This window comes from Aspergillus versicolor, assembly GCF_001890125.1.
Source record: "Aspergillus versicolor CBS 583.65 unplaced genomic scaffold ASPVEscaffold_2, whole genome shotgun sequence".
Lineage (NCBI taxonomy): Eukaryota > Fungi > Ascomycota > Eurotiomycetes > Eurotiales > Aspergillaceae > Aspergillus > Aspergillus versicolor.
Genome location: NW_024467525.1, coordinates 559,548 through 587,402, shown reverse-complemented (window position 1 = coordinate 587,402; position 27,855 = coordinate 559,548). Strand labels below are relative to the sequence as shown.

Sequence of the window (27,855 nt, the reverse complement as noted above, 5' to 3'; positions counted from 1 at the left end):
AGTCTGGAAGCCTTGTCTGGTCGTCAACAAATACGGCCGAATGATACGAACCAAGGAGAAATCAAGCAAAACAAGCGAAGATACAGTCACATTACGAGTCGGATTTGGTTAAACTTGGTGAGGCAACTCGATCCTGATCCTTCGCTGTATGCAGCTGTGTATTTTACGCTACTTCGTAATGCAGGGCGAGGCTTTGTGGCGTTACCACTGTTTCCTGTCGGTATTCTGTGTAAGGGCGCAGTTATATGCTTCATGAGACCTATATGGCTGGGTGGAACCTACACACTTCCCAGCCACGTCTATTCACTGTAAAGTTCAACATGAGGGACTCCTACTACTTCGGTGTAGAGATTGAAATCATCGCGGAGCCTCGAGTTCATTCCAGTCGACACAAACGAAAGCACTACTATGAAATGCTGGCGAGCGCTTTACGGCGCTATGATCAACCTGCCCTCGCTGACCGTCTCGACGAGAGGTACAGAAAGCACAGCGAGCATTATGACAAGTGGTGGATCACAAAAGACGGTTCTCTAGGGGACCCATCCTACCCCGAGAGTACGTTTACCCTATCCACCGTCATATAATCGCTAACCAATATAGTCCCACTGGAAGCCGTATCACCAGTCCTATCAACAAACAGCTACTGGGAACTCGAGATAGACACCTTCTGGAAAGCAGCCAAAAAGACCTTTCATAAACCCACCAAGTCCCGCAAGTGCGGCAGCCACATCCACGTCTCCCCAGGCCCAAACATGCGCTGGGAAGCGACGGAACTCCAGGGCATTGCATTCGGGGTCATATACTACGAGCCTCTAGTCAAGGCCATCCTACCACGTCATCGACAAGACAACACCTACTGTAAACCCAACTCTGAAACTTCAGCAGAGCTGCGCGCATGCTATCAGGGCGGGGAACTAAACCTCGCTCGCGTTTGGCGGCTGATGGGGCAGCAGGTCAATTCTAGGGAGGGCCTTCGAGATCTGATGCAGGGAGGAGGCTCGCAACATACCCGGCGTGTTCTTTGGAACTTCGACAACATAGTCGCTGGGAAATCGGGGACTGTTGAGTTCCGAGGGGCCAATGGGTTTCGGGATTCAATGAGTACGAGGCGCTGGGTCTCGTTTGTGGTGGCTTTTATACATTTGTGTCTGTCGAAGGTATGAACCCGTCCATTGTTTGCTGCTTTGGTTAACTGACTAGATGGAGGGGTTTCATCGCGCGTGGCGGATTCTTGTTGGACGGCCGTCGATAGGCAAGTTCTGGGGGGATATTCTCAAGGCTGCGGGCAACATCGGTGTAGAAGCAGACCTTCCAGTTGATTATCAAGATATGTCATGTTCTAGAGCAGTTACTTATGTTTGATGATATTATGGTCAATGTGAATTTAATTGTATATATAGAATAAAGAGCTGTATACACCATATACCTGCACTCAGGCACCCTCATTCATACTCCCATAGGTATCTGGAATACTAGACCCCAGCCTTAACCGATTTGCATGCTTCTTAATCTTCTCCCAGAATTTCGTAGCATCTGCCTGAGAGTTCGTCCAGACCTTATACGACTTGGACGAATTCACCAGCGCCTGCGTTCATATTAGCCCTAAGCACTTGATAGCTTTCGAGAGAACTCACCTCCTCCATAGCCATCAGAATAAACACCACTGTAAAGGTAATCCACCTCTTCGTCCGAAACCTCCCTCTCAGATGCCTCCCACCCCGAAACTCCACCGTCCCCGACCCACTTCCAGCCGTATTCGCAAAATTCCACAACACATACCTATCCGCCTGCATATAGCCACAGAAATCACCAACCCGCGCTATCGCCTTAATCTCATTCGCAAGTTGCCTCAGCGTCGTCGCCGTACGTCTTTGCAGCGTCTGCCGTAGCCTCTGCGAAGACTGCGAATTCAGCTTACAGTAGGTATTGTTGCGGCGCTCGGTAGGCAGCAGGACGCTGATGGGGTTCTCGTATAGACAGATCGCGAAGGAGATTCGCTTGAGGTCCTCGAGACTGAACCGGGTCCCGATGGGCGCGACGTGGATATGACTCCCGCAGTGTGTGTCTGTCTGGATCTTGAAGACCTTGCGCATGGCTTCCCAGAATAGCTCGATTTCTTTTTCCCAGTCGCCGTCGGAGCGCAGCTTCGGGGATACCACTTCCATGCTGACTTTGCGACCTTGATTAGTACTGTCTTAACATGGGTTGTTTAGTGTCGGCTTACTGTTTCCTCCGGTGGTTGAAGCGGGCAGGGATCCGTCTCTGGTAATGAACCACTGGTTGTAGTATTCGGGGTGCTTCTGGTATCGGGAGCCGGCGACGTCTGCCTTTGCTGCTAGATGTCGGTTTCGCAGGGCCTGCGCGAGTCGTTCGTAGTATTCGTATGGAGACCAGTTTGGTCGGATTTTGTAAGGCTTGGCCACGGCTTCGATCTCGACGCCGAATCCAAGTGCGGTTGGAGCCATGATGTAGATATAAAACGGTCAGATGGCCTACAGTCTGGTTCTGGAGGTATATTGGGGAAGCTGAGAATTGGGCATGATTAGAGGCTTTGCTGAGGCCAATGACAACTATATATGACTTGCAGCATGGCTATTCATCTCTGGGGCTCATCCTCGCCATCCTAGTTAGCCGTCGTATTTCAAGTTGTCATCACCCAGCAGCCTCTCTACAGAAGGATCAATACCTGGCTGACTGCGCTGGACCAACCCGGCCAGCGTAAAAGTCCATCTGTCAACCTTGCTGTTCTCCCTCGGATAGCAGTTCACGATTGTGGCAAGATGTCATTTTATTGGCGTTTGGTATACTCATGATTCTAGCCTTGTATTCCTGTATCGACGAGGCTGAGGGATCCTCCGTCAGCTCCGAACCAATCAAAACATCTAGTCCCTACTTAGACTAGTAATAGCGCTTGTCCGGAACTGTTTTGCGCGGGCTTGGTATGACCCCGTCGTACTGAGTGTTTACCTATTTAGGGCAACACTGAGCCCGGATCAGGCTGTGTCATGTCGTCGCAGGATTTCGTTAGCCACCACACATGGTCTATGTCAGGGCTTCATCGTAAAATACGCTACTCCCTTTTTTCGCAAGTTTGAAATTAAACTATCTTCCAAACCTGGTTGGTAGCCCCAAATGGAGCTGCTGAACTACTGGCAGTTACATACGAAAAAAACATATCATTCTTCTAGTAAACAAGGCAAGATAATGTATGTATCAGCGGAAGTGGCCCCTAAAGTTGGCTTCCCCGTGCTGCAAGCCCGACGTCTGATACCCACCACGTCTGTGCCCACCACGTCTATTCCCCCTCTGAGGAACCCTCTTCTGATATCTCACCTCAGGCTGTCTCTGGCCCTCGGTCCCTGAACTCTCTCTCACCCCAGCATTAATGACTCTCTCCAGCCATACCACGTAGTCCGGCGACAACCCCAGATCAAGCGCATCACTCAGCCCAAGCCTCATCCTATGAACATACTCATCCTTCGCCCGCCCATCCAACGTATGATTCAAACTGACATACACCAACGCCGGAATAATCTCGCCACGCTGCCTGCCATCCCCCCCTCCCAAGGAAAGGGGCACACTCCTAACCTCCTCCACCGAACACCCCACAACCTCGCCAACATCCCTCCCGGCAATCCCCGCCTTGCCCACGAAAAGCTCCACGTCCAGCATACTCTTCCCATACGCCGTCGGAACGCCCTCGCTGCGATCTAGCTTCGCCTCGTCTTCGCGGTTAATCAAGTAGCACAGGCCCTGGACTGAACTCGATAGCGAACTCAAACTGGAACTCGATGAGGCGTAAGGCACCCGTACGACATTCGCGTATCCCCGGTCGTTGATCTGCCATCTGTACCCGTGCAATATCGCCCGCCCCAGGTATCTGCTCTTGGGACACCGCTGGGCCATCTGGCCTAGGTGGAGATTACTCCCGTAGGCGAAGTAGATGCGGTATTTAGGTCTGGGTGCTGGTGCGGATGCGCGGGGGTTGGAAGTGTGGAAGGACATCTTTGGATGGATAGATAGAGATCTATTGCTGCTATGTTTGTAAATGAAGTCAAGCCGTTCCTCGCCAGCAGAGAAAAGGAGCACGGTCCCCACAGCGGGGCTGATGAGTTCAGCCTCAGCAGTTGAGGTCGGGTCTGGAATGGCGTGAGATGGGGTCATAGTGTGGCTGGCGAGTTGCAGCTGCAGTGGCAGTGCTGTTCTGCATGTTTTCTTCGCATGTCTGTATTCCAGCCTCGTCGTTACTTCGGGGACTAGGGCTAAACATCGGGCTCTCGTTCAGTGTGGCGACAACGCAATTAACACTAGTCGAATGATGAGAGGACACTAAGGAATATCTTACATACCGTAGCCTCTCATTCTGGATTCTTGAGTGATCTTTCAGCCTCGTTTTCACCCCACGCCTTGGTGTACGAGCGAAACGACACCTAATGGAGCTTGAGACGATTTGCATCATCTGCCTAGTACGAGTGTGATGCCTAATGGCTCTCATCAACATACCCGGAGTGCAGCCTTTGGCGCCAAACTTGTTAGGCCTATTCGTCGCCTCGTCTTCATAACGGGAGATATCGGGTATTTGGGTAGTCAATTACCAGAATTCCGTGGCGAGCTTTGGATACGTGTTTCTGCCTCTGTCGGGTTATACTCCGTCCAATATCGCCACGGGTGAATTGGGTGAACCCCCAGCCAAGATCAATGGAAAACAATCTATCCTGCTATTATAGGTCATCTCAGATAGATTCCAATCTAATTTGCATTGGAATCTGAACTGGTATCCTGGACAATAAGACTCTGTCACCGTTCTAGAGGTCCGACCCCTAGCCACATGTTGCTGCTACTCACTTGTTGGTATATTGAACTTCGTTAATAGTAACCATAGTGGACTCAGCTATGAGGATCTATAGAGCTTCAATACATCTTGTCAAGTCTACTGCGGCAGCACCGTATCCACATACAGTGATGAAGCAAGCGCATCCGGATACCTCCCACCAAACACCTCAGCAGTCTGGATAATACTCCTAAACTTCTTCTCCTCTTCCACCGTAAGCTCCACCTTCACCGACTCAACATTCTCTACCAGCGCATTAATCCTCGTCGTCCCCGGGATCGGAAAGATATCATCTCCCTGCGCCAACAACCACGCCAGCGTCAGCTGAGTAACCGAGCACCCCTTCCCTGTTGCCAACTCCTTCAACTGATCCACAGCCTCAAGATTCCTCCCAAAGTTCTCCTCACTAAACCGCGGCAGGAAAGACCGAAAATCACCCTCCCCAAAATCCGCCCGCGAGCGGATCTGCCCAGACAATATGCCCCGGCTTAGCGGCGAGTACGCAACAACCGCCACACCCAGCTCCCTCGCCGTCTTCAGGATGGCAATCTGCTCTGACTCAATCTCCAGCGAGAAGGGCGAGTACTCGACCTGCACGGCTGCAACATGGTGCACCTTGCACGCCCGCCGCAGGGACTCGCTGCTGCATTCACTCAGCCCAATATACTTGATCTTCCCCTCGTTCTTCAACTCAACCATAGCTCTCATAGTCTCCTCGATTGGGGTATTTGGGTCGAGACGGTGAGCGTAAAACAGGTCGATTGTGGGGATCCCCAAACGCCGGAGACTCTCGTTGCAGCAGCGCTTGCAGTTCTCGTAGCTAGTATCTGTGACGCGCTCGCCGTTGACCATGCGGAAAAAGAACTTGGTTGCGAGGAAGATGTCTTTGGCTTTGGAGGGGTTTGCGGCGAGCCACCGGCCGATGAGTTCTTCGCTGTCGCCGTAGAGTAGGGCTGGTTGGGGATTCTATAAGCATCCGATCGGAAAGACGGGAAGGGAAGGGGGGGTGATATGAGATATACCTGAGTCCCAGAAGGTCTCGCCAAGTTCGTATGCCTTATCCAGGATAGCTAGACGCTCCGAGTCTGGCTTGGGAGGTCCGTAGAACGCACTCAGGCCCATAGTGCCGAAGCCAAGACGAGCGACCTGGGGTCCATTTTTGCCCAGGGGACGAGTTGGAAGTGTAGTCATTGCTGAGAATTTGCTCTGATTCTTTCGTAAAAGTCTAGTCTGTCTTAGTTGATAACTCGATATCAGACATACTCTGGTGCAGTTCGGCGTCTTAAGTAGGAGTGCGCACCTTGATGGAGAGACGGACTTAGTCGGACTTTGGGGCTTCGTCCGCGGGGGAAGCAAAGATGTGTGGATATCCGGGTCATCACCATGGCTTTTGCATCTACCTGCGAGACTAAACAGGATGTGGAACCTGAAAGGCACTCCCGAGGCCCTGCCAACCCTCTGATCGCAGCTTCTATAGGTGGGGTTGCTTTTAGTCCATGGATATATGATTCGGATGCCCCGGATGAGTTCCGCTATGCCAACAATATGTACATAAAGCGTTAAATAACTCTATTCTTTCCTATAAAGTATTTTCGGTAGCTTACTAGATTGGTAATCCAGATTATTATTTGCTTAAACTTGTCTCTTCCACAGAACATCCGGTGTGGCTGTTTCTACTTATACGATACGGAGCGTTGTCAGTTGGTGCTGCTCTTGTGAATAAGTCGATTTACTGCACAATGCTGAGTGAATATAATCCATGGACGAATTAAAATGGTAACTGACGGTATTTCGAATGTCCATCTCATTTCTGGAACTGATATGGGAGCACTCCCTATGCTCGACGAACTGCTGGTAGACACCTGAGGCAGGCAGACACGCTCCGACATCGGCCTCGAAGTATACTCCGCATGAAGCAGCAGCCAGGTATAAAGGAGAACTAATCACTGAATCCAATCACTACAGAAATATTTCTAATCATCAGTGTCTCTGTCACGATTTTACTGCTTGTTTAATCTCTCTGGCTTGTCTTACGATATATCGAGCTCGACACTACATACAATCATATCCGTTATGGCATCGCTTACCCAACATCAAACTGAGCAAAAGGACCATTGGTCGGCGGAGGTGAGTTCTGAAATCCACATGCTCAGCTGCAGGCTTTCCCCCGTTAGGATTATTAACTCAATCCAGGCCTACGAGGCATCCGCAGCGTTCGTTCCCAAGTTGACCCAGACGCTCTTGAAATACCTAGATCCGCAACCAGGCGACAGAGTTCTCGATGTTGGTTGCGGAGATGGGAAATTCACCAATCTCTTCCTGCCATACGTCGGCCAGGTAGTTGGCGTGGATTCCTCGCCGTCTATGATCGAATCCGCGAATAAAGACTACGGCGGGGAGAAAGCGGACTTCCGCGTTCTGGACTGCTGCTACTTGGAACAGGACAGAGGGGTGGCGGATGGGAGTTGGGATAAAGTGTACATGTTTAAATGAGGATTATGTCCTTTGGATCAATGCTAATTGGTTTTGATTATAGGGTATCTAACGCTGCGCTTCATTGGATTCTGCGGAATGACTCGACCCGTATTTCAACTCTGAAGGGCATCCACGCAAGCCTGAAGCAGGGTGGTAGGTTTGTCTTTGAAATGGGCGGACATGGAAACGTTGCCGAGGTCACCACTGCTCTCATGTACGCGCTTGTTTGCCGGGGCGTTTCCATTGAAAAAGTCAGGGAGCTGTATCCCTGGTTCTTCGCTTCGGAGACTTGGATGACAAACGCGCTGGAGGGCATTGGCTTCAAGGTTATTAAGATGGAGACTGAATATCGTCCAACCCTGCTTACCAGCTCGGCTAATGGCGGTCTCGCGGGCTGGGTCCGGCTGATGGGCGCTAATTTCTTGGATATCCTGACTCCAGAGAAGAGAGAAGAGGCCGTTCAGGAAATCTGCCAGGTCTTGCAGACAGGCGTGACTCGTGCTGAAGATGGGAGCCAGTGGCTCGGATATGTTAGGCTCAGGGGGATCGCTGAGAAGCTTTAATAGTTTATAGGTCAACCCAGTTTTGCTCGTCTGCGTTGCCGCTGGATTTATCTACTTCAATGTGAACGGTGTTGTCGCTCTGCTCGCTGTTGCATCAACATGGCTAGTGGGATATCCTCCTCGTCGTAAAATTCTGCTTCTTCATCAACACCGAAGTCACGTAGGCGTTCACCCTCAGAATTCCTCCACGCTTCTTCGCCGTTATCGGAGCCATGGTCGCTGACGCCCCCGTCGCTATCCGAGGAATCACTCGCAGATTCGTCAAACCTTGCATGGAACGGCTTACGGCGCTCAACTTCGCCATGGGCTCTCCGGCGTTTTAGGTCGGCCGTCTTCCGCTTGTTAAAGGCCTCGACATCAATATGGCCCGTATTCGTAGCGGTGCCATATGCAAATTCATTCTGCGGTGCCCTGGGCGGAAGAGGGATGCGATCGGGATCTGGTGGTGGCCATGAGACAGTCGAGTCTATTTAATGTTAGCAAATGAAGTTTAGACACTAGGTATGACTGACCTTCGAATCCATTTTCCTCGAACTCCAAGCCAGTACTCCGCTTAGGTGTCCTCGCCAATGGCCAGAACCAACCGATCACCTAGTGAATAAAGTTAGCTGGCAGTGGCACTATCGCTAGAATATGAACTAACATTAAAACTCCCTCCCATTCCGGCTTTAATGTTGGACCAAATCCCTATGTCGTAGGGAAACTCCTGTCTCGTTATCCGTACATTTATCCCCCCTGGGCCAGGTAGAAAGCCTCCAAAATGCCGAGCTCGTCGGAGCAGGGTTTCGTGCCGTTCAATCTCCCACGATTCAATCGTGGTTGTGTTTGACCCCAGCGACCAGAGAGTTCTGACAAGAAGTACAAAGAGCGCAAAGAGCGTAAGACTGTTTACAACGAACAGAACGAACAGATGACCCAGTTGTACAACACTAGGCCCCAGATACTGTAACGTCATTGTTAGCCCGTAATCCAAACGCCGGGTATAGTAACTTCCTTACACTAGGGAGGTTTCTAGATGCCCAAACTTTTGAAACGCGCTTAAAAAGACGGCTCTCAAGATATGCTATCCCGAGTACTGCGTAGAACAAAAACCGCACAAAATGCGGAAAGGTAAAGTGGGAGACGCAGTTGGAGGTCCACGGACAGTGATGGTCCATCTTTGGGACACATCTAAGAAAGTGTCAACCAGTGCATTTCCCTGATGATAACTTCAAGAAACAAACCTCCGACACGTTTTACAATGATGTGCTCTTGGCGGCTTGAAGGCCTCACACCTCCGGCACCATCGCTGACGACCACTAGCTTGATCGGCCTCAAGCTGCTTACGATCTGACGGCGTCCATCCTTTTGGGACATGACCCGGGTCTACCGTGCAGGACCGGTAGTAGCATACCCAGATGCAGGTTGCAAGAATATTGATTCTCCATACTTCATCCCCCGTGAGCGGCGCTTCCTCAAAATATAGGAAGAAATACTGCGACGTGTACGCCAGAAACGCGATCAACGTACAGACTGACGGAATCGCGAGCCGCGAAATGGAAAACGACGAGCAGAGCATTTTCTATGCATACGGCCGTCCTCTCTCAATGATTGAGGCTGCCGCTGACAGCGAAACTCGATCTTCTCTGGTGTTTTGTTGTGGACAAGCCTCGTGCTGACTAATCTCACGTGCGCTGGTGGCCATCGTTGTGCGTGGAAATATTCTCGCTCCTTGTTGATTCCAACCATCAATCGCTCCAGGCTGGGCTACTATATTTCACATTTCATACCAAATACTCTCATTTCAGGCCAATTCGAGGCTTATGGCATTGCATGAAGGGCCAATTGATTGCCGCAGCCATTGAAGATGCCGATTGTGGCTCTTCCGCCCACAACGGTTCGGGCCATTGGCTCAACATCTATCATCTCTGACCCGTACTCGGTGGTCAAGGAGTTGCTGGACAATTCTCTGGATGCTGCAGCAACTTCTGTATCCATTGAGATATCGCTAAATACCGTCGATACCATCCAGATTAAGGACAATGGCCATGGGATACCCGCATCCGACTACGGACTTGTATGTAAACGCACCTTCACCAGCAAGATCCATACTGTGGAAGATCTGAGGAAAGTCGGCGGTAAATCGCTAGGCTTCAGAGGAGAAGCATTGGCGAGTGCCGCTGAAGTTTCCGGTACCTTGGTCATTTCTACAAGAGTCCAATCAGAACCTGTGGGCTCTTTTCTGAGGTATGGAAGAAATGGAGAACTACTCAGGTGAGCACCATCCTTCCACCTCCTTCGCTTGGAGACTTATTTTTAGCTCTGAAAATGTCGCCCATCCTGTGGGCACAACTGTCAAGGTCTCAAATCTATTCCGGCAGATACCAGTTCGGCGACAGACCGCTGTGAAGAACTCCAAGAAAACGCTACTCAGAATCAGGAAGATGATTCAAGCCTATGCCATGGCTAGGCCTTCCACTAGACTTTCTTTGAAGATAATAAAGGCCAAAAATGACTCTGGCAATTGGATGTATGCTCCTGGAAAGGAGTCAACGCTCATTGATGCAGCATTGAAGGTAGCCGGGAGGGATGTTGCCTCTAGTTGTATCACAAAGGAATGGCCAGGTTCCCATTCCAATAATTGTGAGTCCTCGCGAGATGTAGATCCAGATATAAAACTTGCAGCATTACTCCCCAATCTCGGATCAGGTACGTCACTACCCAAGTAGGTGGACATTAGACTGATGACAGTAGATTTCACACGATTCAACAACATGGGGCAGTATGTTAGTATTGACGGCAGACCCATATCACCCGGGCGGGGCGTTGCTCAAAGCATAGTGAAGCTTTACAGGTCGTATCTACATTCGGCTGCCTCTCGTGGTGGTCTCTCTCCAACGATCACTGACCCATTCCTTTGCGTCCATGTCCTATGCCCCGATGGAACCTATGACGTTAATATCGAACCTCTCAAAGATGATGTTTTGTTTGAGAATCAACCCGCCATTCTTTCTCTATTCGAAAGCCTCCTCCAAGATGTCTATGGTGTTGAACCGGATGCAAACCGGTTGGAACCCGATAATCTCGCTGAGAACAGAGAACCCGTTTCCGAAGATAGATTTGAGGTGGCCTTGTCTGAAAGATCTCAAGAGACTACACTTGTAAATCCTCCAGTCTCTCACTCTCAGAATGAAGACATTGTGAGCGCTCGCACATTTATGCGCCCAGGGCCACCCCGTCGGAGCCCTCAAGGGTCTAGGCATAGTCTCGGAAACCCATTAGCTTTATCCACCAAAACGAGAACATCAGATACATCTTCTGTGGTTAATACCCAGCGCCATCATCGCTCATTTTCCCACCGGGGAACAGAACCATCCCCATCCAATTCAAGTCCACGCGAGATAAGGCAGACCACAGACCTTGGTGCCCTCCCGAGTCCAGTGTCTAGTTCTGGTTCCCCTCCCTCTCACACGGCATCTCTTTCTCCTACAACTCCGGTGCGAAATCCAAGAGAGCAGCAGAGGGAGCGGGATAGAGAGCGGTACGGCAACGGGTCTCTGGACACCTGGTTTCTGAAACTGTCCCAGGCATCTCAGACCACTGCGACTACAGGTGATACCCAAACACATGACACAGAGCCTTCATTGTCTCAGCTTACACAGCATCGTTTCGGCTCTGGGGTAGCTAGTCCGAGCAATGCGCCCGAGATTCACGTAGGATCGTCTCAACAAATCAATACATCTTCCAGTCCTACACCAGAGTCAGAATCGGTCCAGGTGTGTCCAAATAATGCAGCACAGGCTTCGAGAGGCGTGAACAAGGGCAAGGGTCTTCCGGTCCTGGAGCAATGGGCCGCCAGATTATACAATACTCCAAACCCCGACGAAAACCCAGAACTCCAAAAGGCGCTTGAATTCGAGACAAGGAAAAAGGCCGCTATACAAGAAAGGCGATTACAGATCCAAGGCTCAAGACCATCTGCTCCTACGAGCTCCCCTCACCAAAGCAGGTACCTTGCTGCTCGAGCTGCCTTGAACTCAGAGCCGGACTCTACTATGCAGCAATCGAAGCCCGTAGGTGCCGCAAACACCAACGGGGCATATAAATCAGTCCTCAACCCGCACGACCCTAGGGCATACCTCATACGTCTTCAAAATACTGATGCCTTGAGTAATTCGAAACTCAAGCGCATTAAATCAAACAAACTACCCTTTGAGAAAATTCCCGAAGGACATGACCTGCATTCTCTTGGCTGTACCTCGCCAGCAAACTTATCTTTGCTCCACACATCCTTCAACGAAACCGCAAAGGTCGATCTATATACGCGATCTGGTGATCAAACCGACGCATTCAATCCACGCGATTTAGACGCGGCTATCGAGTCCTGGAGTTACCGACTGTCAAAGTTGATGGAAACCTATTACCGGCCAACGGAGGATTCTGATATTCCTCTGCCCCAATTCGATTTCTCCTCTATAATTCGAACTTCTAATAACAATGGTTTACCAGTTGCCAATGCTTGATACCTCCAATTATATATCGTTTTATACTGTTATTTCCGGCAATTTTCGTGCTTCTCTAGGCGGAAATATGTTTACCACTGCCCTGACTTTATTATATAAGTATATGTCATCTAATCTTTTCTGATGGAATTCGGTCCCGACGAGCTTCCCTGCCTTTTGTCCTGTCCGTGTTCAAAATACTGTCTCTTATTCAGGGCGCTAAATATAATGATTACGAACTATATACCCATATTCAATGCAATTAGTATGTATATTGAATGCCTGTTCCATTTGGCACCTAGTCGGTTTTAATCCGAGCCATTCGATTTACTTTTACGTGCACCATAGATGTTACTTACTGATACATATACAATATGACGAGTGCAACCTGACCTAGTATTCAGGCAGCCGAGTTATAAATCGAAAGCTAGATCATGAAGTGTATATAGTACTAATGTTCAAAATTCTAATATCCTCTCCCCCGCCTATACTCATTGATCAATTTCTCTCCCCTATTCACTTTATCCAAGTTCTCCTTAACAATATCAAAAGACCTACTAAAATACTCCTCTGACAACGCGCTTATATGCGGACTAATCTGCACATTGGGCGCCTCCCACAGCGGGTGATTCTCCGGCAGGGGCTCCGGGTCCGTCACATCCAGTGCAGCCCCGCTAAGTTCCCCGGACTTAAGCGAAGCAATCAGGGCATCTTGGTCGATCACCTTGCCGCGAGAGATGTTGGTTAGGTAGGGGTTGCGATGTTTGGGGTTTTTGTTCGATGCCAGAACAGCGAATTCCTCGGCGCCTAGGATGTGCGTTGTCTGAGGGGTTAGAGGCAGGGAGACGACGACGTGGTCCAGGCCTAGTGAAAGGAACTCGTGCAGAGCTGATTTGGATGTTCCGTGGTGCCAGGAGACGGGGAGCGTGCCGTCCCTATCTCCAGTGCCAGGGACGATATAGTGCTCGTCGCGGCGCGATTCGGGCGTTGTTTTTGGAGATGCTGTGTATGCGTAGACGGTTATGCCTAGGGCAACAGCGACTCGGGCGACTAAGATTTTTTTTTCGTTAGTGTTTTGTTTTTTAGCATTGCAAGCGTGTTGGTGGAAGACATACTCTGTCGCCCAATACTGCCATACCCCAAAATGCCCAGTTTTTTCCCGACATGGTCCTGGATCCCGCGAGCGTAGTTTTCGGCGGGTCCCCATCTGTGTTTCTTCTGGTCCTCGTATGTGATATTGTATTTCCGTGATGCGACCAGCCAGTTCAGAACCGTCCACTCCGCGATTGGAGGTCCGTGGATACCGGAACTCGTCGTTACGGGAATCGAGGAGTCAGTTAGGATGGGGTCGTCAATAACCTTGTCGAGACCGGCAGAAAAGAAATGGATGAACTTGATGCTATGGATGCTGTCAATTGACATCCTTTTCACAGCGGTATTGGACCTTGAATGTTCTGGGTGACTTACTGTTTAGCATCTTCGGGTTCCGGGAGGCTGCGCGAGGTGACAATGAACTCGGCCTTTTCCACGGCATCTTTACTCTTGTTAGATATTTAACGAGCCAAGCAGGAGTTCATGGTTGAGGAGGTTTCTTCTTCTCACCCTTCGGAATGCGATCGCCCGGTTCCTGCGTCAAAGTACTAACCTCGGCATCAGGAAATTTGGTTCGAACTTCCTCGAGGAATGAGTCCGAAAAATCACGATAGAACGAGACGAGGATATGAGGCTTAGGGAGCGCAGCATCGCCCATGATTGCAATATTTGGAGACAAAGAGGCCGAGTCGACGCCGCGGCGCGGGACATGAGGGGATTATATACGGAGCGGGGCGATAGTGACTCCAATAATGAAATACCCGGCCCCGCCAGGTCTTAGTATATTTTGGGAACGATAACATCTCTGTGCCAATATTGTCCCATGCTCACGCAAGAAGTCATCATTTGAAATGAATTTCGAGCAGTCGCTGTTGGTTCCTCCGTTGGAGTAGTAGACATCGGTGCCCACATGGCGCGATGGCGGAATTGGCCGATGCAGCACAGCTTGGTCTTAAGCGTTCATAGCTGCATGCAATCTGCAAAACGGCCGTCATGCTGTTCAGGACAGGTGGATCTTCTCGAACAGACTGCGGAATATGTCTGGGCAGGTCGAATCTAAGTCTAGTGATATTCCCTTCCGGATCCTCCATGATGGTACCTTCGTTGTCAGAGATGGCAAAGACGATTTCGATGTTGCTGAGCAAGACCAATTGGATACTCGAATTAGGGTGTGAGCAAGAGCTGATCAAACTAGCGAGGCAGACGGCAGTTAGGCTAGTATAATATTCGACAAATGTATAGCGTTCTCTGCCTTGAAAGCCAGCATGACAGCCACAATATGCACCCAGAACTCATAGTATTTGTAGCAGAGTGGCTTCAGGATCTAGATGGCCTCGAGGTAAAGGAGCTTGTTAATCCCATTGTTCGTTCTCTTCCCTAGTTAACGTACTTCTTTGCAGAATTCGCACAACAACAAGCTTAGAGTCACGTGTGCACGCCTCCATCATCGCCGTCGCCACCCCACAACCCCCCCACGTCACCCAAGCCATCGGCGTCTACGATCTGCGGTATAATGTATGATGTATGGCCCCGTGCCCCCAAGGCCGAAGAAAACTGGCATCGTTCGCTCACGTAATGGATGTAAAGGCTGCCGTGAACGAAGGACTAAGGTCGGTTTGGTGTCTAAAACGTGGCTCAGTGACTCACTATCATCATATATAGTGTGATGAGCAGAAGCCATCTTGTGGGACATGCACCAGGTTAAGGAAGCCCTGTGAGCCTGTTCGCCGTGGATTCAAGTTCTGCGAGGTAGCTGGGCCAGCTGGCCCAATATCACGAAAAACTTCTACCCGGCTAGATGATCAAATATCGACCCCCGCAGCGAGCGAGAACCCCGATCTGCCGAGTGTCGATATAGTCCGGATGCCTAGTCTTGATCTTGTCAATTCCCTGCAGCATACGGAGAGAGATCTGTTCTACTCTACATATTGGGAAGACGCTTGTCTGCCGGCTTTACATCCGATGTTTGGATCAATCTCCTTTTCAGCTGGGGAACAATCGATGTTGAAAGACGCCATTTTAGCTCTGTCATCGTGCAATATAAGCCGCATTAAGCCTGATCGTCGAGGGCCATCTAGCCTGCCAGTGGCGGCTTTCAGTCCGAATCTTGTCCATCAAACGAGAAGTCAGCTGTACTACTCCTCGGCCATAAGGAAGTTTATGTCGCTAAGCCTCTCCGACTTTCGTTCCAACGCGGCAATAGTATTCACCGTGCTTGTTTTATTTGCTTATATCGAGTCTTCAATGGGCAATTTCCAGGGCTTCCAGTGCCATGTGCAGGGGTTGACAAACTTTCTCTTGGAGTTGCGTGAGGTGATGGGAGAGGCCATGCTAAAAGCCCTTCTATCAGCATGGATGCAGGTTCGTTTCGTTGTTTGGTGGGCTCGTGCCTATTTCAGCTCAATCAATGTTTATCGGGATCTGCCATCTGTACGACTGCCGGAACTGCTTGCAGAAAATTTTAATACGATGCAAGAGCGGCGCGTTATGGTCCTGAGCATCATGTGTGAATCGCATCGACTGAATTCCAGGGAGGCCCTTAGCCATTGGAGACCGGACATCAGCGAGAATGAATCAGAAATCCGCAGTTACCAGACCGGAGGCAGCAAAACAGCAGACACCACTTTTCTTCAGCTGGCTGAACAGGCGAACAAATTGGACGAGTGGCTCGCGTGTCTTCCGCCATCAGAACTACCATTTCCCTTATATTCGAAGCAAAGCGACTGTTCTCAACGCGTCTTCGACAACACCGATGATCCCATCTATTTCGAGTCTCACCACGCGGCTCTCAGCTTTGCATATTACGTGGTCGCACGAATAATGCAATGTACGCATTTGTTGCGGGAGCTTGACGATCCGAGCATCTTTCACTCCGGGCCTAGACTCTCCGAAGAAGAAGCATGGATACGCTTTCTACTACGAGTCGCAAAGGGCACCAATATCAGAGAATCCATCTCGAAAAACAGTTATACAATTGGATTCTCTGGTCTGATGCTTGCTGCGATACTCCGGTGTCAAAATCGCTCTCTCGGGATAGAGATCCAAAACTGGCTGGAGGCATTACAACGACTGCAGCCCACGGAGGAAGGTGCGTTCCCTGTTTACCAGACTTTGGCTGTTGTAAAAGCAGTCAACCAGCAGAAGATGATGGGGCGCGAGATATTTGGCGTTACATTGCCGTCAGACGACGCGGGCGGGACACCGAAGTTCACTGCTTATAATAGCCAGACTATTAGCACTCTGCTGTTTCATGGGAGATGTCTCAGTTCAGGGGAGCTCTTTACAAACTGTATCTTAATTGACTTATAAAAAGCAGGGTGTGAATTATCCGAAGGGGACAGGATAAAAATATTTGGTATGCTTATGGAGTTGACAGAGCATCCGGGGGGAGGCGGTGCTTCAGGGTTCCAAGTCTGCGTGTGTGGGAGTACGTGCTCCAGGATCCATGATAAGGAGGGAACCCGGTCGGTGAGATGCCGGGTGGGAGGGCTTCTCGTGTCCAGGCTGTCAGGAAAGAATATCCTCCACGGCCCCACCCAGCCACTTCTTCACTCTTCAGCCTTGCCAGACGGCCTTGTATAAGCAGGATTCAGAGAATTCCAGCTAAAACATGCTGACTGCCTACCAGCACGTCCGCGTCCAGGGCCCGTCTGAAATCTGAATAGATCCATGGATCCATGGAGAGCGTGGCCACGGCAGTGTGATTGGCGGGTGGAGAACCGAACAGACCAGTAAGGGGCGGCGGAAGTTACTTCTCTGCCCCAGTCCACCGACCACCAGGACGTCAAACACAATCTTCGGGCGGGCGACTTGCGTTTTTGCCGCTTGTCTCAGTTGGTAAGGGTTCGGCTTCTATCCGCAGACAAGGTTACTTTTCGTGAAGATCCTGATGAAGCTCGTATCATTTCGAAGTGTTCCTGTGGGCGTAATCCTATTTGAGGGGGCGTATCCAAACACCGATCGGGGGAAGGAACTTCAACCACCTCGTGGGTAGATATCTGGTTAGAGGTTGAATTCGATGTGAGCTATAGTCGACTCGTCACAATAAACTCGTCGAGAGAATACAAGCCATCGCTCTTTGATAGGGCCGTCATATCTGTTTTGAATCGTGTCCATTTGGATTGTTCAATTAAGAACCGCAAGCAACCGTGGCTCCGTCCGGGAGAAAGTGCGGCAGGCCGCTGCGGTAGTGGCTTTGGCCTCCCGAGCAAGGTGATCCAAAAAATTGTTGGTGGCACTCAATGTTCCGTTGTTGGGCCAGGTGCCCAAGGCTTGCTTAACTCATATCCATAACCCCAGAGGCCAGGACGGGAGAAAAAGGCCCTCCCCGGTCCAAGCCAATAAGGTGCTGTAGCCGGAAGAAAGCCAATGCGCCATGACGTAGTGGCTTCACCGGCGGTCCAGCTGTCCAGCGGTTCCTATCCTCATTTATATGCCAGCGATTTTCCCCTCGCACGGCATGATCAACCTACCGTCTGACAGAACACTGTCTTTCTTCCTCTGTGCCTTCACTGCAGGAAGGCTTCCGGCACAGGAACTTCGTCTGGCAGCCTATATCAGAAAGCAGCTGTCCTGCGTTTGTGAGCATCCCTGAGAAAGTCGGCGTTGGCTTGGGGATTCTATACGGCCAGCCCATTTGAAGATGCCTGGACGACAAGAAAATCAGGTATGTGCCCATTACGATACCCCAGCGGTGCCGGGTGTATCTTAGTGGTTCCTTAGGACAACGAGGAAGACCCGGACCCGGACCATGTGGCAGCCGAAGCGAGGCGGCACAGGCACGCGCTGCTCCTACTCGTCGAGACCCTCCGGAAAAGTCACCCGTCCGAAACGTTTGAGCTTATCAACGCCATCAAGAACTCCCAATCTGTGCCAGAGGCTGCTGAACTGTTGATGCAAATGTCAGATGCGAAGACATCGGGAGAGGCCAATACAAGAGAATCTGGTTCACGCACCCAGTGAAAAGCAAGAGGCAGCATTTTAGTGACGGCTCACCGATTTTGGACATTAGAAGCCAGCCGCATCTCTATTTTGCGCGTCAAATAGTATAAAGCATAGATGAAGGCTACTAAGTATTCCATTGTCGATAGCTCCTGTTTGTTTCATCAGAAGATCGCTCTCCGTGAGGTGGAAAGCCACAACAACTGTAAAGCCACTGCAGTCGCCGCTATTTCCACCGGCATCGACTTTGTTTGGGCTGGGGTTACCTAATCAGGCCCGGTCGCGTGTCGAGTCACGTGTCGCTGCATCTATGCAACCTGAGGCTCCAAACAGCTTCGAAGTTCCAATACTGCACAATTGTTAGTTGAATATCCGGCCTAGCCTCGACGCGCTTCTTTCAAGATGCCTACCTCAGTACCAAGGGCCCCCATGTCAGTAGAAGACGGTCCCATCTCTCCACCGCCATCACGACAGCATGATATGGCCCGACAAAGTGGGAACCTGGCATCCCGGGACGGACTGTCACCCATTTTGATGCCGAGGCTTGACGGCGATCCCTAATACTACATTCATTCGGTTCGTCGAAGGATCAATTGTTTTAGCTTTAGCTCACCGTTTTGTTTCACCAGGTTTATATGTGCTGGAGACGTTTTATACGATAGATCGTCAACCAAATTAGTAACATATTATAGAGGAATGGCTCAAATGATGCATATTTTCTCTGTTATTCTTCATCTTCGCGTTCGGTAAAAGTGGAACTCCTTTAATTTTTAATTTCATAGGCGAGTTCAACTCAATTTATTCTCCGAGACAATGCGAGCCTATCATCACTCATCTGGTCAAACGACGTTCTCGCTCCAAAACTCGCCTCCAGTCACTCCTCGGCTTGGCAACAAGGGAGCGCAAGGCCATGGCTGCAAGATGATTCTTCGAACAAACCAATTCTGAGTTCGCTGACGGCGCATTGTCTTGTATAGGCTATCGCGCCATTTCGAGGGCGTGACCTGGTCCACAAGCGAGATTTTGACCTTCAGTTGACCCTATGGAGGGGAGGTCAATCCACGCAAGGCAGTGGACCCGGCTGCATGGGTGATAGTCAGGGAGACACTGTTCACGAGAAAACCCTTTGACGACGATTCTCGTGGCTTTCCTGGGCCCATGACGTGTGTCACCATCCTCCAGTTAGAAGCAGCCACTCGAGGCCGTCGCGCCCGTGTTTGTGATCGGCAGTTTCCTCCAGCGATTGCTTCACCATTCATCGTCGATACTCTGATCGTGTTCATCTTATTGCGCTCCACTTAAACTAGCGCGCTGCACTGAACACCCTTGGATCTGTCGGTCAGCGCAGCTTTTCCTTCACACCTCTGCCATATTGTTTTGTGCCATGCAGGGACTCGGTCTAACAATTTGCAATTCAAGCATCAGAACCACAGCACATGCGTCTCTCCTACGCAGAAGCTTCCTCGATCTAGGTCCGCCTTCTAAGCTTGTATCACAATACCGTGCTCGCTCCAATTTTCAAATTCCAAGCCGATCAGAGAGCTCAGAGTTCACACTTCTGCAGCATGAGCACAGCGGGCCCCGTGCCCCCCCAATGCCTTGCCCTTACTGGCTGCGAGCTCACAAATCCCTCCGTGCAGCCCGTGCTGGTCCCATGGGTTCGCCGATTCAGTGCAGATCTGCAGTCCCCATATCCACCATCGGCAGGGTCTTGCCGTCCCGTAGAGTTGGTCCAAGAGGTGGCTTTCGCACCCGGCTGAATACAGAGAGACCCTCCCCACAATAACAAACAATCATAGGTCTCGGGGTTCGAGCTTGAAAGGAAGTGCCGACCTTCCGAGCTCTGTGAAATGGCGTCCCTCCCTTCCTGCGACGGAAGGCTTCATGGCGCAGCGGAGACCAGCCGGCTTACAAAAAGGAGCAGCACCCCCCTCTTCACGCGTTGCTTCTCAATCCTTCCGTGGTCTATTCTCGCGTCTTTTTGATCCGGGTGTTGTTACGGCTCCAACGAAACAAGTAGATCACCATGTCACAATCAGAAGGATTCTCAGGCCGAAGCCTTGCGCGGCGCCTCATATTGGCAGCCCTTAACCATGAAGACAAGGGCCACTCTACTCCAACACTACCTCGTCAACCGACGATGGCGGACTTGGAAGCTGGGATCAACTTCAACGACCCAGAGTCCGCCGAGAGTCGGGCAAAACGCCTGACGGTCACGAGAACAGACGCCAATGTTCTCATTCCTCCTACCGACAAGCTACTCGTCTTTCGTGCGCTTACTGGCATTGACAGCGCACCTGCACTGAGTTTATCCCACCATAGTCCTCGAACCGCTCCTAATGTGGGCATTTACACTCGTGTCGTGCAGGCTGAAACGAAGGCTGCAAAACACTACCGCTTCCACTCTCTCTTGATCAACATCTGCCTTGGAATCCAAATCATTGTTGCCGCTACCCTGACAGCCCTAGGTGCTGCGCGGGGCCCTCACAATGCCATCACCGCTTTCGGTGCCATCAACACCATTGTTGCAGGTATCCTCACCTATCTGAAGGGCTCGGGACTCCCGGACCGCCTGAAGCACTACCAGAACGAATGGCGCAATATCCGAGAATACATTGAACAACGAGAACGTGAGCTCTGTCTGCAGAACTGCGAGCTGGACGTGGAAGAGGAGATACAGATCATCGAGCAAATGTACGAAGGTGTAAAACGCGAGATTGAAGCGACAAAGAGCGGAGGCGATAATAATCGAACATCTGGCCGCGACAACACTAATCGACGCACCATCCTACCGGCTGGCGCACACCAGAAGGAACACGCCCCTCGGATGCCGAGCCCTGCGAGAACTACTGAACGCCCTCTGGAGAAGATTTAATTGGCCCAACCCGTACCTATGGGGGTTTTGCCGACTATGGTACTGAGTGAGGGGAGAAATTTTACTGGTGACTTTGCCTTTTAAATCTCTGTATTTGACAGCGTGGAGGTTGATATTATCGTCCAAAAGGGCATCATATTTGATGTATGAATAATGTGTGATATGCGTAATACCTAATAAATTCTGTTTTTGATTCAGCTCATCTTTGCTCAAAAGTTATGTGTTGGCTCTCACCAACATGCCACTCTTCCCGCTCCACCAGTCCACGCATCTTTTTCTTCTTTCCACCACTGCATCCATCCTCGGACAGGACAAACCGTGCATAATACCACGACCCAGGGATCGACGCCCCCCTAACAACTACCAGATATTTTCTACGCTCGACTCATACAACTATGTACGAACGGTCAATATATATGCTGAACTCCCATTCTGGATCAGAGGAATACATCAACCATACTCATCAACTCTCAACATTCTGCTGTTGAACCGAACTCAGAGTGACCATGACAATGATACTGTCCCGTAAACAACTATGCTCGAAATGATATAATGGACAAAAACAGAGTGTACATTGACGCTGCTAAAAGTATGGAAACCGGACAATTTATAGATTATACCTGCACACAGGGAAAAGGGCGATGCTCGTCACCAGGATACCGCTTCTTGCCGTGCTGCTCCTTAACTAGGGACTGACTGTACTCCCAAAGGTGTTGCTTTGCTACAGCGAAATGCATGTATCCATCATCACCAGGCAGCAGACACAAAGGTCTGGGATGGTCATCCTCGCCGAACCCACCAACTGACGGCGTTGAGCGAAAACCACCTGGTTATAATTCCACTGTTCAAATCGTTAGCACTCTGTTTTGGATAGGCTTTATTTACTTAACCTCAGCAGTAGACACATACCTCACCACCACCACAAATCTCGCCAACTCCATTGAATTTCCGATACTCCGCCTCTGCAGTAATGAAGGATGCATAAAGCCGCTGAACTACAGTCAAGACAGTAACGCGGCATTCGTCACATTGCGGGTTTTTCTCGCCAGAGGCACTGAAGAGCAAATATTCCACCAACTCGAGGACATCTGTCAGGTCTTATCGCCAAGCATCCCAGCCTTAGTCTCTCTCCGTTATTATCACTCGCTCAGCTGAAAGAGCCGGGGCACAAAATATAAAAAATAAAAAAAGTGAACGGCTTAGCGCAATTGCCATGATTAAAGAAGTGGCAGCTGAAGGATCAGATCCGGAAAATAAAACGTGATTTCCCCGCCGCGGCACTTGGTGATGAGGAAATATTGCGGGATATAGGCATACAAATGCGATTGATACGCTCTAAATCAATACCCAGTCGCATTCATCTTTGTCACTATACAACAGAGGTAGGATATTAGTGCAAAGCAACCCGAAGGCAAAACCCTGCAAAGCCTTTCAGTGTCGTCAAGGAATCATCTTACCATATTTTCCTCGGTCTCACCGAATCGCCGGGTCCATTACAATTCATAAAAGCTATACCTCAAAGTGAATTTCAGGAACGGGACCGCTACCAGAAAAGTAACGGAGATCGCCAACAACAACACTGAAACAAAGCCAATAACTGGATGGAGGGCGGTGATGTGCATGCAGATCGGGCAGAGCAAACCGTCAATGGAGTCGTGGCAGCCAATCTCGGGTAAGAAACACTGCTGATCGTCTTCATCAGGATCCAAGATGCGGAGAAGATATAGAATTCAATCTCGAGGGTCTCTGCAGATGTATCATTGATATGGCAGGGCAGTAACTAGTAGTACTTAGGCGCTCGCATAAGAATTAGGCGCACAATGCAGTGGCAGGAGGATAGGCAAGATGCGTGGTGGGTATATACCGCTGAACATAAACAAATCGGCCAAGAAAAAACTCCCCAAGAGCTCAACTCGAGTGGAGTCCCAGCTGTACAAGAGCAATAATAAGAAGAACAAGAGGAATAAAAACAACAGCTATTCTACTACCAACCCATCGCGCCGACCACAGCAGCGACCATGCCCAGCGCCAGTCCATCCCCACCGCTTCTTCCGAGACCGCTCCCTGCGCCCGTATAAGCCGGCTGCTCCTCCACGCCCGGCGTCGCGCTCCACGACGGCCACGGCGTTGTCGGGCTAGTGGGAACAGGCGTCGAGCTAATCGTGATACTGCTCGCCGAACTCGAGATCACGATAGTAGTTGGCTGCGGGAGCAAGGGGTCACTGCTGCTGCTAAATCCTGGGTCGCTGGACTCCGTGGGAAACTGCGTCTGCTGGGGCGTCTCTGGAACTAAAGCTGTAGATGAAAGGACCAGCCCGTTTTGTCGCGCGCATTCCTCTGGCGTTTGATCGTTCGGGCAGCAGAAGGGATCGAACAGGCAGAAGGTAGAGGAGGGGCAGGCGTCTGATTCATCCAAAACATTTCAGTGTTAGATGTATTTTAGAGTTTTGTTTGGGTTTGGCGTAAGCGATAAACTTACATGTCCGTCCAGGGCAACATGTTTGGCCTTCGATTGGGTTGTAGCAAACGCTGTCGCCGCAAAGGGGCCAGTCGTCTGGGCACCCTGTGGTGGCTGGAATAGTGTCCCGGTTGAGAAGTAAGGCAGAGTCTGGCGATGCAGCAGTCTGGCCCGCCAGAACGGGGGCCAGAAGGAGGAGGGAAATCATAGATTTCAAGGGATTCTGGAGGGGCGATGTGTTTCCTGAGATCCTGCAGAGGTGAGAGAGGAGAAAGGCGGAAATCGGAGTCGGCGGGACTGGTGGAAGCGAAGGCTGCAATGAAGACGAACTGCGACTAGTGAGAATAGCCGGTTTTAGTCTACCTGAGGATAAAGGCCAGTCTTGTTTCATTTATACAAGATTAATGCTCAATTCATATATACTATTCTGTGTTCCTAACTCCGTCAAAACAACCCAATAATACAAAGCGCCCGATTGCCTGAGTTCATCATTCATAAGTCTGCTCGTCGCAGTCGTTCCATTAGCACTTCAATCTCTTGGTCGTCCACCCCCGCGCTACTGCTTTTCTTATCTCTTAACGACACCGAGCGATACTCTCCATCGCCTCCAGGCGCGCCCACGGTCACCCATACGAATTTACTGCTTCCACCACCGCTCGCCTGTCCTCTCTCCTGGGCGCCCTCCCAGAACATATCCGCACCCGGCCTTTCTGGCGAAGGCTGCCCTCCCAACCGACCCTGTCGAATCCAGCTTTTCAGGACATCTTTGATGAAGCTAATCTTCTGTAGGAAAGAGTTCGCGTCCAGAACATCCCTGATTCGCTCGTCCAGGGAGCTAGCGCTTGTGCCGTAGGCGATACTGAGAAATGTAGCAATCTCGTCTGATACCACAGCTCGCGTGTCGAATCCAGACGGGTGCATCCTGCTCTTCGTCGCAAGGTAACGTGCAGCGGATGGTGACAGGTGGTAAAAGTCCATCCATGGTGATGAGTTTCTGGTACGTCCAGGTGAGAGGACTAGTTTCGTGTGGTCTGGGAAGTTGAACTGAAAAGCCCCGTCTCCAAATCCCCAGACACCAACATTGCCCAGCCTCTGGTAGAACTTGATAAATTGCCCTGGCGGCCCACCTGTCATCGGGTCGTCAAGCATAGCCTCATCGCCATGTCGACCTAGAGACCCGATCATGTACTTCCCAAATTGGTCAACGAGCTTCACTCGCTTAATCTTCTCGGCGTCTGCACGTGCGCGGTCGACTCCTGAGTCCGTGCGAACTTTGACTCCTCCGCTAGACCCTTTGACCTCGAATAATGATGGAGATATCAGTGCCTTACGGATACCACCACGGCATTCAAGGAGCTCATCGCTACAATTCTCGTAGAATTCCACAGGGTGCCCATGGCGAGGAACGAGCTGGTCGGCCTCAGAGTATGGGCGCAACTGAGACTCGGACTTGTCTTGGCTGCGAGCCTTGCGGCGGATGTGCTTTTCGCCATCTCGCAGTACTACGCCACTCGCAGGCTGCCCATTCTCAGCTTTGAAAACACATCCAACGCTACCGTCATCCAGAACGTATCCAATCCCATACCGATTCGTGTAGTCTACCCACTTGATCACATATGCATGCGGTGGCCGCTGAGATGCGATTCGCCGTCGAGCCGTGGAATGAGGTACCAAGTTAGATAACATATTCCGCAGGTCTATATTCACATCGCCAACTGATGACCCGGGCAACAATTCACAGGGGTCATCGGGGTGGAGAAGGTAATGCAATCCGAGACTCGACCGTGGTTTGCCGCCGGAAGAAACCGACGCTTTACTTCCAGATCGGCTGATGGGCTGGGGGTGGGCTTCCGGTTGCGATCTTGGGGCCGGTTCGTCTCGCTGAGTCACTTCAGGTTCGGGCTTCTTAATTATGGCGTCTCTCGGGTCCTTGCGGACAGATCTTACAGAAGGCTGTCTCGATCTCGAAGGCCAATCTTCTCGACCTGTAGAAACAGATCGGTCCTTTAGCACGGGGAAGGGTGGGACGGCGACCTGGTTCGCAGCTTCTAACTTACGGGATTGGGAGCGCGTCTTTCCCACAGTCAACATTCCAGGAGCGTTACTTTCCTGAGACGAGTGCGGTAAGATGTTTTCCATACCCCGGGCTGAACCCGAGACCGAATATGAAGCCGCTACGCCGCGTCGAGTTCGAATTGGGCGGTCAGCTAATCCTCCGGTAGGCACAGGAGCTTCGTTGAGCCCGGTGTCTCGCACATCGGCCGTGGGCTTCACAGTCGGTATCGGTTGTTCGGTTAGTGACGGAACTTTTCTCACAGCCCCTCTGCCTGTCAAAGCTTGCTGTCGAAGGGATGCCGCATGACTCTGTGAGTCGTGTCGTCGCTGCTGGGCCGCTGCGAGAGCCACTTGCGTTCTCGATTGTGAGACGCTTCGAAGAGATGTGCTACTACTTTTGCTTGATATAACGCTGCTGTCAAAGGAAGATTCGTCTCTTCGGATAGGTAGCGACTCCGGAACGCTCCAATCACCAATTAAAATATGGGGGTATTTGTAGACGACATCTTCTGGGAGCGGCATCAATGGCTGTAACCCTTTTTCTTCTTCTGAAAGGCACTCGGCAAATCCCGATTTCGAAGCGTTGTGTCCGACAGATTTTCGGGCTGTGCCATCAGGCTTCCTACCGACGCCGCAGGAGCTGTAGAATGCTGCCTTGCAGGTCCGGTATCGTAGGATTTGATCATCTACATCTTTAATGTAGCTCGCAAATTTGTCGTCGAAATCCAGTCCATTACCGAAAGCCATCGAATCCCCTTGCGGCTCGATTGGTCTGAGCCAGCTCGGCTTTTGGACAGTGCACCCTGGGTCTAGTCGTCTAGGTATACACCCATTGTACATGTTGAAGAATGCATGCTCGACGATATCATCTGGCTCTGGGCGGTCCTGCTCTTCAAGGTTGAGGCAGCAGCTAACCAAAGACTTGGCTTCCTCGGGAATGTGATTTGCGAATCCTGAGTCCCCGGGCCAGACGTAGGTAAGATTGCGGACTTTCTTATAGATTTCTTCCTGGGTTTTTGATTGGAAGGGTGGGTACCCCGTAAGCATGGCGAAACTGTTAAAGTCTATTAGTTGTTGCCCACTCTACAGCGCTCAGAGCGAGGCAGTCTTACCAAATGACACCCAATGACCAAATGTCAACCTTTTGTGTATGTCCTCCTTTGCTTCGGTCGAGGACTTCGGGCGCGATGTAATTCGGTGTTCCGCATAATGTCTTTCTTCTCTTCTCGTCCTTTTCCGAGATTATCATGGCCGCCAACCCAAAGTCGCCCACTTTAATGTCCATATTTTGGTCAAGAAACAAGTTACCCATCTTCAGGTCACGATGTGCAACATTCCGCCTGTGTAAATATTTTACCGCGCCGCAAAGCTGAATCATAAATCGTCGGACTTCCGGCAATGACAAGCACTTGCGCTTTCGCACCATATCCATGACTGATCCATTGGGGCACAGCTCCAAAATCACGTATATGCACTGGCTGAAAGCAAAGGCTCTATGGAAACCAACGATGTGAGGGTGGCGCATCTTCGAGTGTATCTGAAGCTCAGTGCGAAACTATACAGCCTGATTAGTAACATAGCTCAGTTTGCACCGCAAGTGAATGGTACCTTTTCTTGCATCTTTCTTTGTGCCATCTCAGACTTGACGACTTTCATTGCGAACACACGGCCATTCCGCAACAGAGACCCTTCATAGCAGACTGCAAACCCCCCTTTACCAAGAAATGCGCCGGTTGAATATCGCTCTCCGTCATCTCCCGGCTCGAGGATAAGAGCCGGTGGTGGTGGCGCATGATTTTTGGCCGTCGCGGCTTTCTGGGCAGCATTTGTCGCAGCTGCATTTTTATCCAATACTTTTCGTTCCATGGAAGGTTTGGGCTTGATCATCTGGTTTGTAGATCGTGGCGATAATGCTTCCATTGTTATGTCGGAGATATTCCTCCCTGCTTATCTCCCTCGCTTTTGTCTTGCTGGCGTCAAACTATATGAATGGTATTGACCTTGAATAATGGCGCGGACAGATACTCGCAAAATATGAAGCCGTAGCAATCATCGATTAGGATATGAACAGTCAATTTCAAAGC

The 27,855-nt window shown here is 50.6% G+C and overlaps 13 protein-coding genes across 13 annotated transcripts; 6 read left to right on the top strand and 7 right to left on the bottom strand.

Moving 5' to 3' along the window:
* Positions 1-296: 296 nt before the first annotated feature.
* Positions 297-1,413, top strand: ASPVEDRAFT_37388 (uncharacterized protein). The gene is made up of 3 exons (XM_040811453.1): positions 297-555; positions 601-1,157; positions 1,207-1,413. The coding sequence occupies exons 1-3, from the start codon at positions 321-323 to the stop codon at positions 1,360-1,362; spliced, it is 948 nt and encodes a 315-aa protein (XP_040663687.1). The 5' UTR covers positions 297-320; the 3' UTR covers positions 1,363-1,413.
* Positions 1,374-2,526, bottom strand: ASPVEDRAFT_37387 (uncharacterized protein). Its single transcript, XM_040811452.1, has 3 exons — positions 2,225-2,526; positions 1,635-2,170; positions 1,374-1,585 (listed from the first exon to the last, which is right to left on the bottom strand). Exons 1-3 carry the CDS (start codon positions 2,463-2,465, stop codon positions 1,433-1,435), a joined length of 930 nt encoding a protein of 309 aa, XP_040663686.1. The 5' UTR covers positions 2,466-2,526; the 3' UTR covers positions 1,374-1,432.
* Positions 2,527-3,114: 588 nt separating this feature from the next.
* On the bottom strand, positions 3,115-4,287 carry ASPVEDRAFT_37386 (gamma-glutamylcyclotransferase family protein). Its single transcript, XM_040811451.1, has one exon. The coding sequence runs from the start codon at positions 4,162-4,164 to the stop codon at positions 3,214-3,216; it is 951 nt and encodes a 316-aa protein (XP_040663685.1). The 5' UTR covers positions 4,165-4,287; the 3' UTR covers positions 3,115-3,213.
* Positions 4,288-4,883: 596 nt separating this feature from the next.
* Positions 4,884-6,060, bottom strand: ASPVEDRAFT_160935 (uncharacterized protein). The gene is made up of 2 exons (XM_040808579.1): positions 5,854-6,060; positions 4,884-5,784 (listed from the first exon to the last, which is right to left on the bottom strand). Exons 1-2 carry the CDS (start codon positions 6,020-6,022, stop codon positions 4,931-4,933), a joined length of 1,023 nt encoding a protein of 340 aa, XP_040663684.1. The 5' UTR covers positions 6,023-6,060; the 3' UTR covers positions 4,884-4,930.
* Positions 6,061-6,468: 408 nt separating this feature from the next.
* ASPVEDRAFT_185144 (class I SAM-dependent methyltransferase) lies at positions 6,469-7,869 on the top strand (the record flags this gene model as incomplete). Its single annotated transcript, XM_040808937.1, has 3 exons — positions 6,469-6,958; positions 7,025-7,308; positions 7,368-7,869. The coding sequence occupies exons 1-3, from the start codon at positions 6,905-6,907 to the stop codon at positions 7,867-7,869; spliced, it is 840 nt and encodes a 279-aa protein (XP_040663683.1). The 5' UTR covers positions 6,469-6,904.
* Positions 7,870-7,925: 56 nt separating this feature from the next.
* On the bottom strand, positions 7,926-9,427 carry pfa4 (putative palmitoyltransferase with autoacylation activity Pfa4; the record flags this gene model as incomplete). The annotated part of the gene is made up of 5 exons (XM_040806347.1): positions 7,926-8,335; positions 8,382-8,460; positions 8,513-8,812; positions 8,868-9,039; positions 9,093-9,427. The coding sequence occupies 5 exons, from the start codon at positions 9,425-9,427 to the stop codon at positions 7,926-7,928; spliced, it is 1,296 nt and encodes a 431-aa protein (XP_040663682.1).
* Positions 9,428-9,715: 288 nt separating this feature from the next.
* Positions 9,716-12,371, top strand: ASPVEDRAFT_24834 (putative DNA mismatch repair protein; the record flags this gene model as incomplete). The annotated part of the gene is made up of 3 exons (XM_040809710.1): positions 9,716-10,122; positions 10,169-10,557; positions 10,603-12,371. 3 exons carry the CDS (start codon positions 9,716-9,718, stop codon positions 12,369-12,371), a joined length of 2,565 nt encoding a protein of 854 aa, XP_040663681.1.
* Positions 12,372-12,816: 445 nt separating this feature from the next.
* ASPVEDRAFT_49820 (D-isomer specific 2-hydroxyacid dehydrogenase family protein) lies at positions 12,817-14,100 on the bottom strand (the record flags this gene model as incomplete). The annotated part of the gene is made up of 4 exons (XM_040814224.1): positions 12,817-13,400; positions 13,466-13,749; positions 13,818-13,884; positions 13,953-14,100. The coding sequence occupies 4 exons, from the start codon at positions 14,098-14,100 to the stop codon at positions 12,817-12,819; spliced, it is 1,083 nt and encodes a 360-aa protein (XP_040663680.1).
* Positions 14,101-15,125: 1,025 nt separating this feature from the next.
* Positions 15,126-16,810, top strand: ASPVEDRAFT_37382 (uncharacterized protein). The gene is made up of 2 exons (XM_040811450.1): positions 15,126-16,653; positions 16,727-16,810. Exons 1-2 carry the CDS (start codon positions 15,306-15,308, stop codon positions 16,738-16,740), a joined length of 1,362 nt encoding a protein of 453 aa, XP_040663679.1. The 5' UTR covers positions 15,126-15,305; the 3' UTR covers positions 16,741-16,810.
* A 1,274-nt stretch (positions 16,811-18,084) lies between these two features.
* On the top strand, positions 18,085-18,404 carry ASPVEDRAFT_79591 (uncharacterized protein; the record flags this gene model as incomplete). Its single annotated transcript, XM_040816719.1, has 2 exons — positions 18,085-18,108; positions 18,165-18,404. The coding sequence occupies 2 exons, from the start codon at positions 18,085-18,087 to the stop codon at positions 18,402-18,404; spliced, it is 264 nt and encodes an 87-aa protein (XP_040663678.1).
* A 1,863-nt stretch (positions 18,405-20,267) lies between these two features.
* Positions 20,268-21,258, top strand: ASPVEDRAFT_49818 (uncharacterized protein; the record flags this gene model as incomplete). Its single annotated transcript, XM_040814223.1, has 2 exons — positions 20,268-20,289; positions 20,435-21,258. 2 exons carry the CDS (start codon positions 20,268-20,270, stop codon positions 21,256-21,258), a joined length of 846 nt encoding a protein of 281 aa, XP_040663677.1.
* A 1,984-nt stretch (positions 21,259-23,242) lies between these two features.
* Positions 23,243-23,924, bottom strand: ASPVEDRAFT_24830 (uncharacterized protein; the record flags this gene model as incomplete). The annotated part of the gene is made up of 2 exons (XM_040809709.1): positions 23,243-23,661; positions 23,738-23,924. The coding sequence occupies 2 exons, from the start codon at positions 23,922-23,924 to the stop codon at positions 23,243-23,245; spliced, it is 606 nt and encodes a 201-aa protein (XP_040663676.1).
* Positions 23,925-24,208: 284 nt separating this feature from the next.
* On the bottom strand, positions 24,209-27,691 carry ASPVEDRAFT_123114 (uncharacterized protein; the record flags this gene model as incomplete). Its single annotated transcript, XM_040806050.1, has 3 exons — positions 24,209-26,825; positions 26,884-27,326; positions 27,380-27,691. The coding sequence occupies 3 exons, from the start codon at positions 27,689-27,691 to the stop codon at positions 24,209-24,211; spliced, it is 3,372 nt and encodes a 1,123-aa protein (XP_040663675.1).
* Positions 27,692-27,855: the final 164 nt, after the last annotated feature.

Excerpts from the sequence above, each read along its gene's own strand:
- ASPVEDRAFT_160935 (XM_040808579.1), bottom strand. The coding sequence starts at position 6,022 with ATGACTACACTTCCAACTCGTCCCCTGGGCAAAAATGGACCCCAGGTC. Across the intron at positions 5,785-5,853 it reads CGAGACCTTCTGGGACTCAG|CCCTACTCTACGGCGACAGC; the intron begins GTATATCTCATA and ends ATCCCCAACCAG.
- ASPVEDRAFT_37386 (XM_040811451.1), bottom strand. The coding sequence starts at position 4,164 with ATGACCCCATCTCACGCCATTCCAGACCCGACCTCAACTGCTGAGGCT.
- ASPVEDRAFT_37388 (XM_040811453.1), top strand. The coding sequence starts at position 321 with ATGAGGGACTCCTACTACTTCGGTGTAGAGATTGAAATCATCGCGGAG. Across the intron at positions 556-600 it reads GGACCCATCCTACCCCGAGA|TCCCACTGGAAGCCGTATCA; the intron begins GTACGTTTACCC and ends TAACCAATATAG. Across the intron at positions 1,158-1,206 it reads TACATTTGTGTCTGTCGAAG|GGGTTTCATCGCGCGTGGCG; the intron begins GTATGAACCCGT and ends GACTAGATGGAG.
- ASPVEDRAFT_37387 (XM_040811452.1), bottom strand. The coding sequence starts at position 2,465 with ATGGCTCCAACCGCACTTGGATTCGGCGTCGAGATCGAAGCCGTGGCC. Across the intron at positions 2,171-2,224 it reads TTCAACCACCGGAGGAAACA|TCAGCATGGAAGTGGTATCC; the intron begins GTAAGCCGACAC and ends AAGGTCGCAAAG. Across the intron at positions 1,586-1,634 it reads TTCTGATGGCTATGGAGGAG|GCGCTGGTGAATTCGTCCAA; the intron begins GTGAGTTCTCTC and ends ATATGAACGCAG.
- ASPVEDRAFT_37382 (XM_040811450.1), top strand. The coding sequence starts at position 15,306 with ATGCCTAGTCTTGATCTTGTCAATTCCCTGCAGCATACGGAGAGAGAT.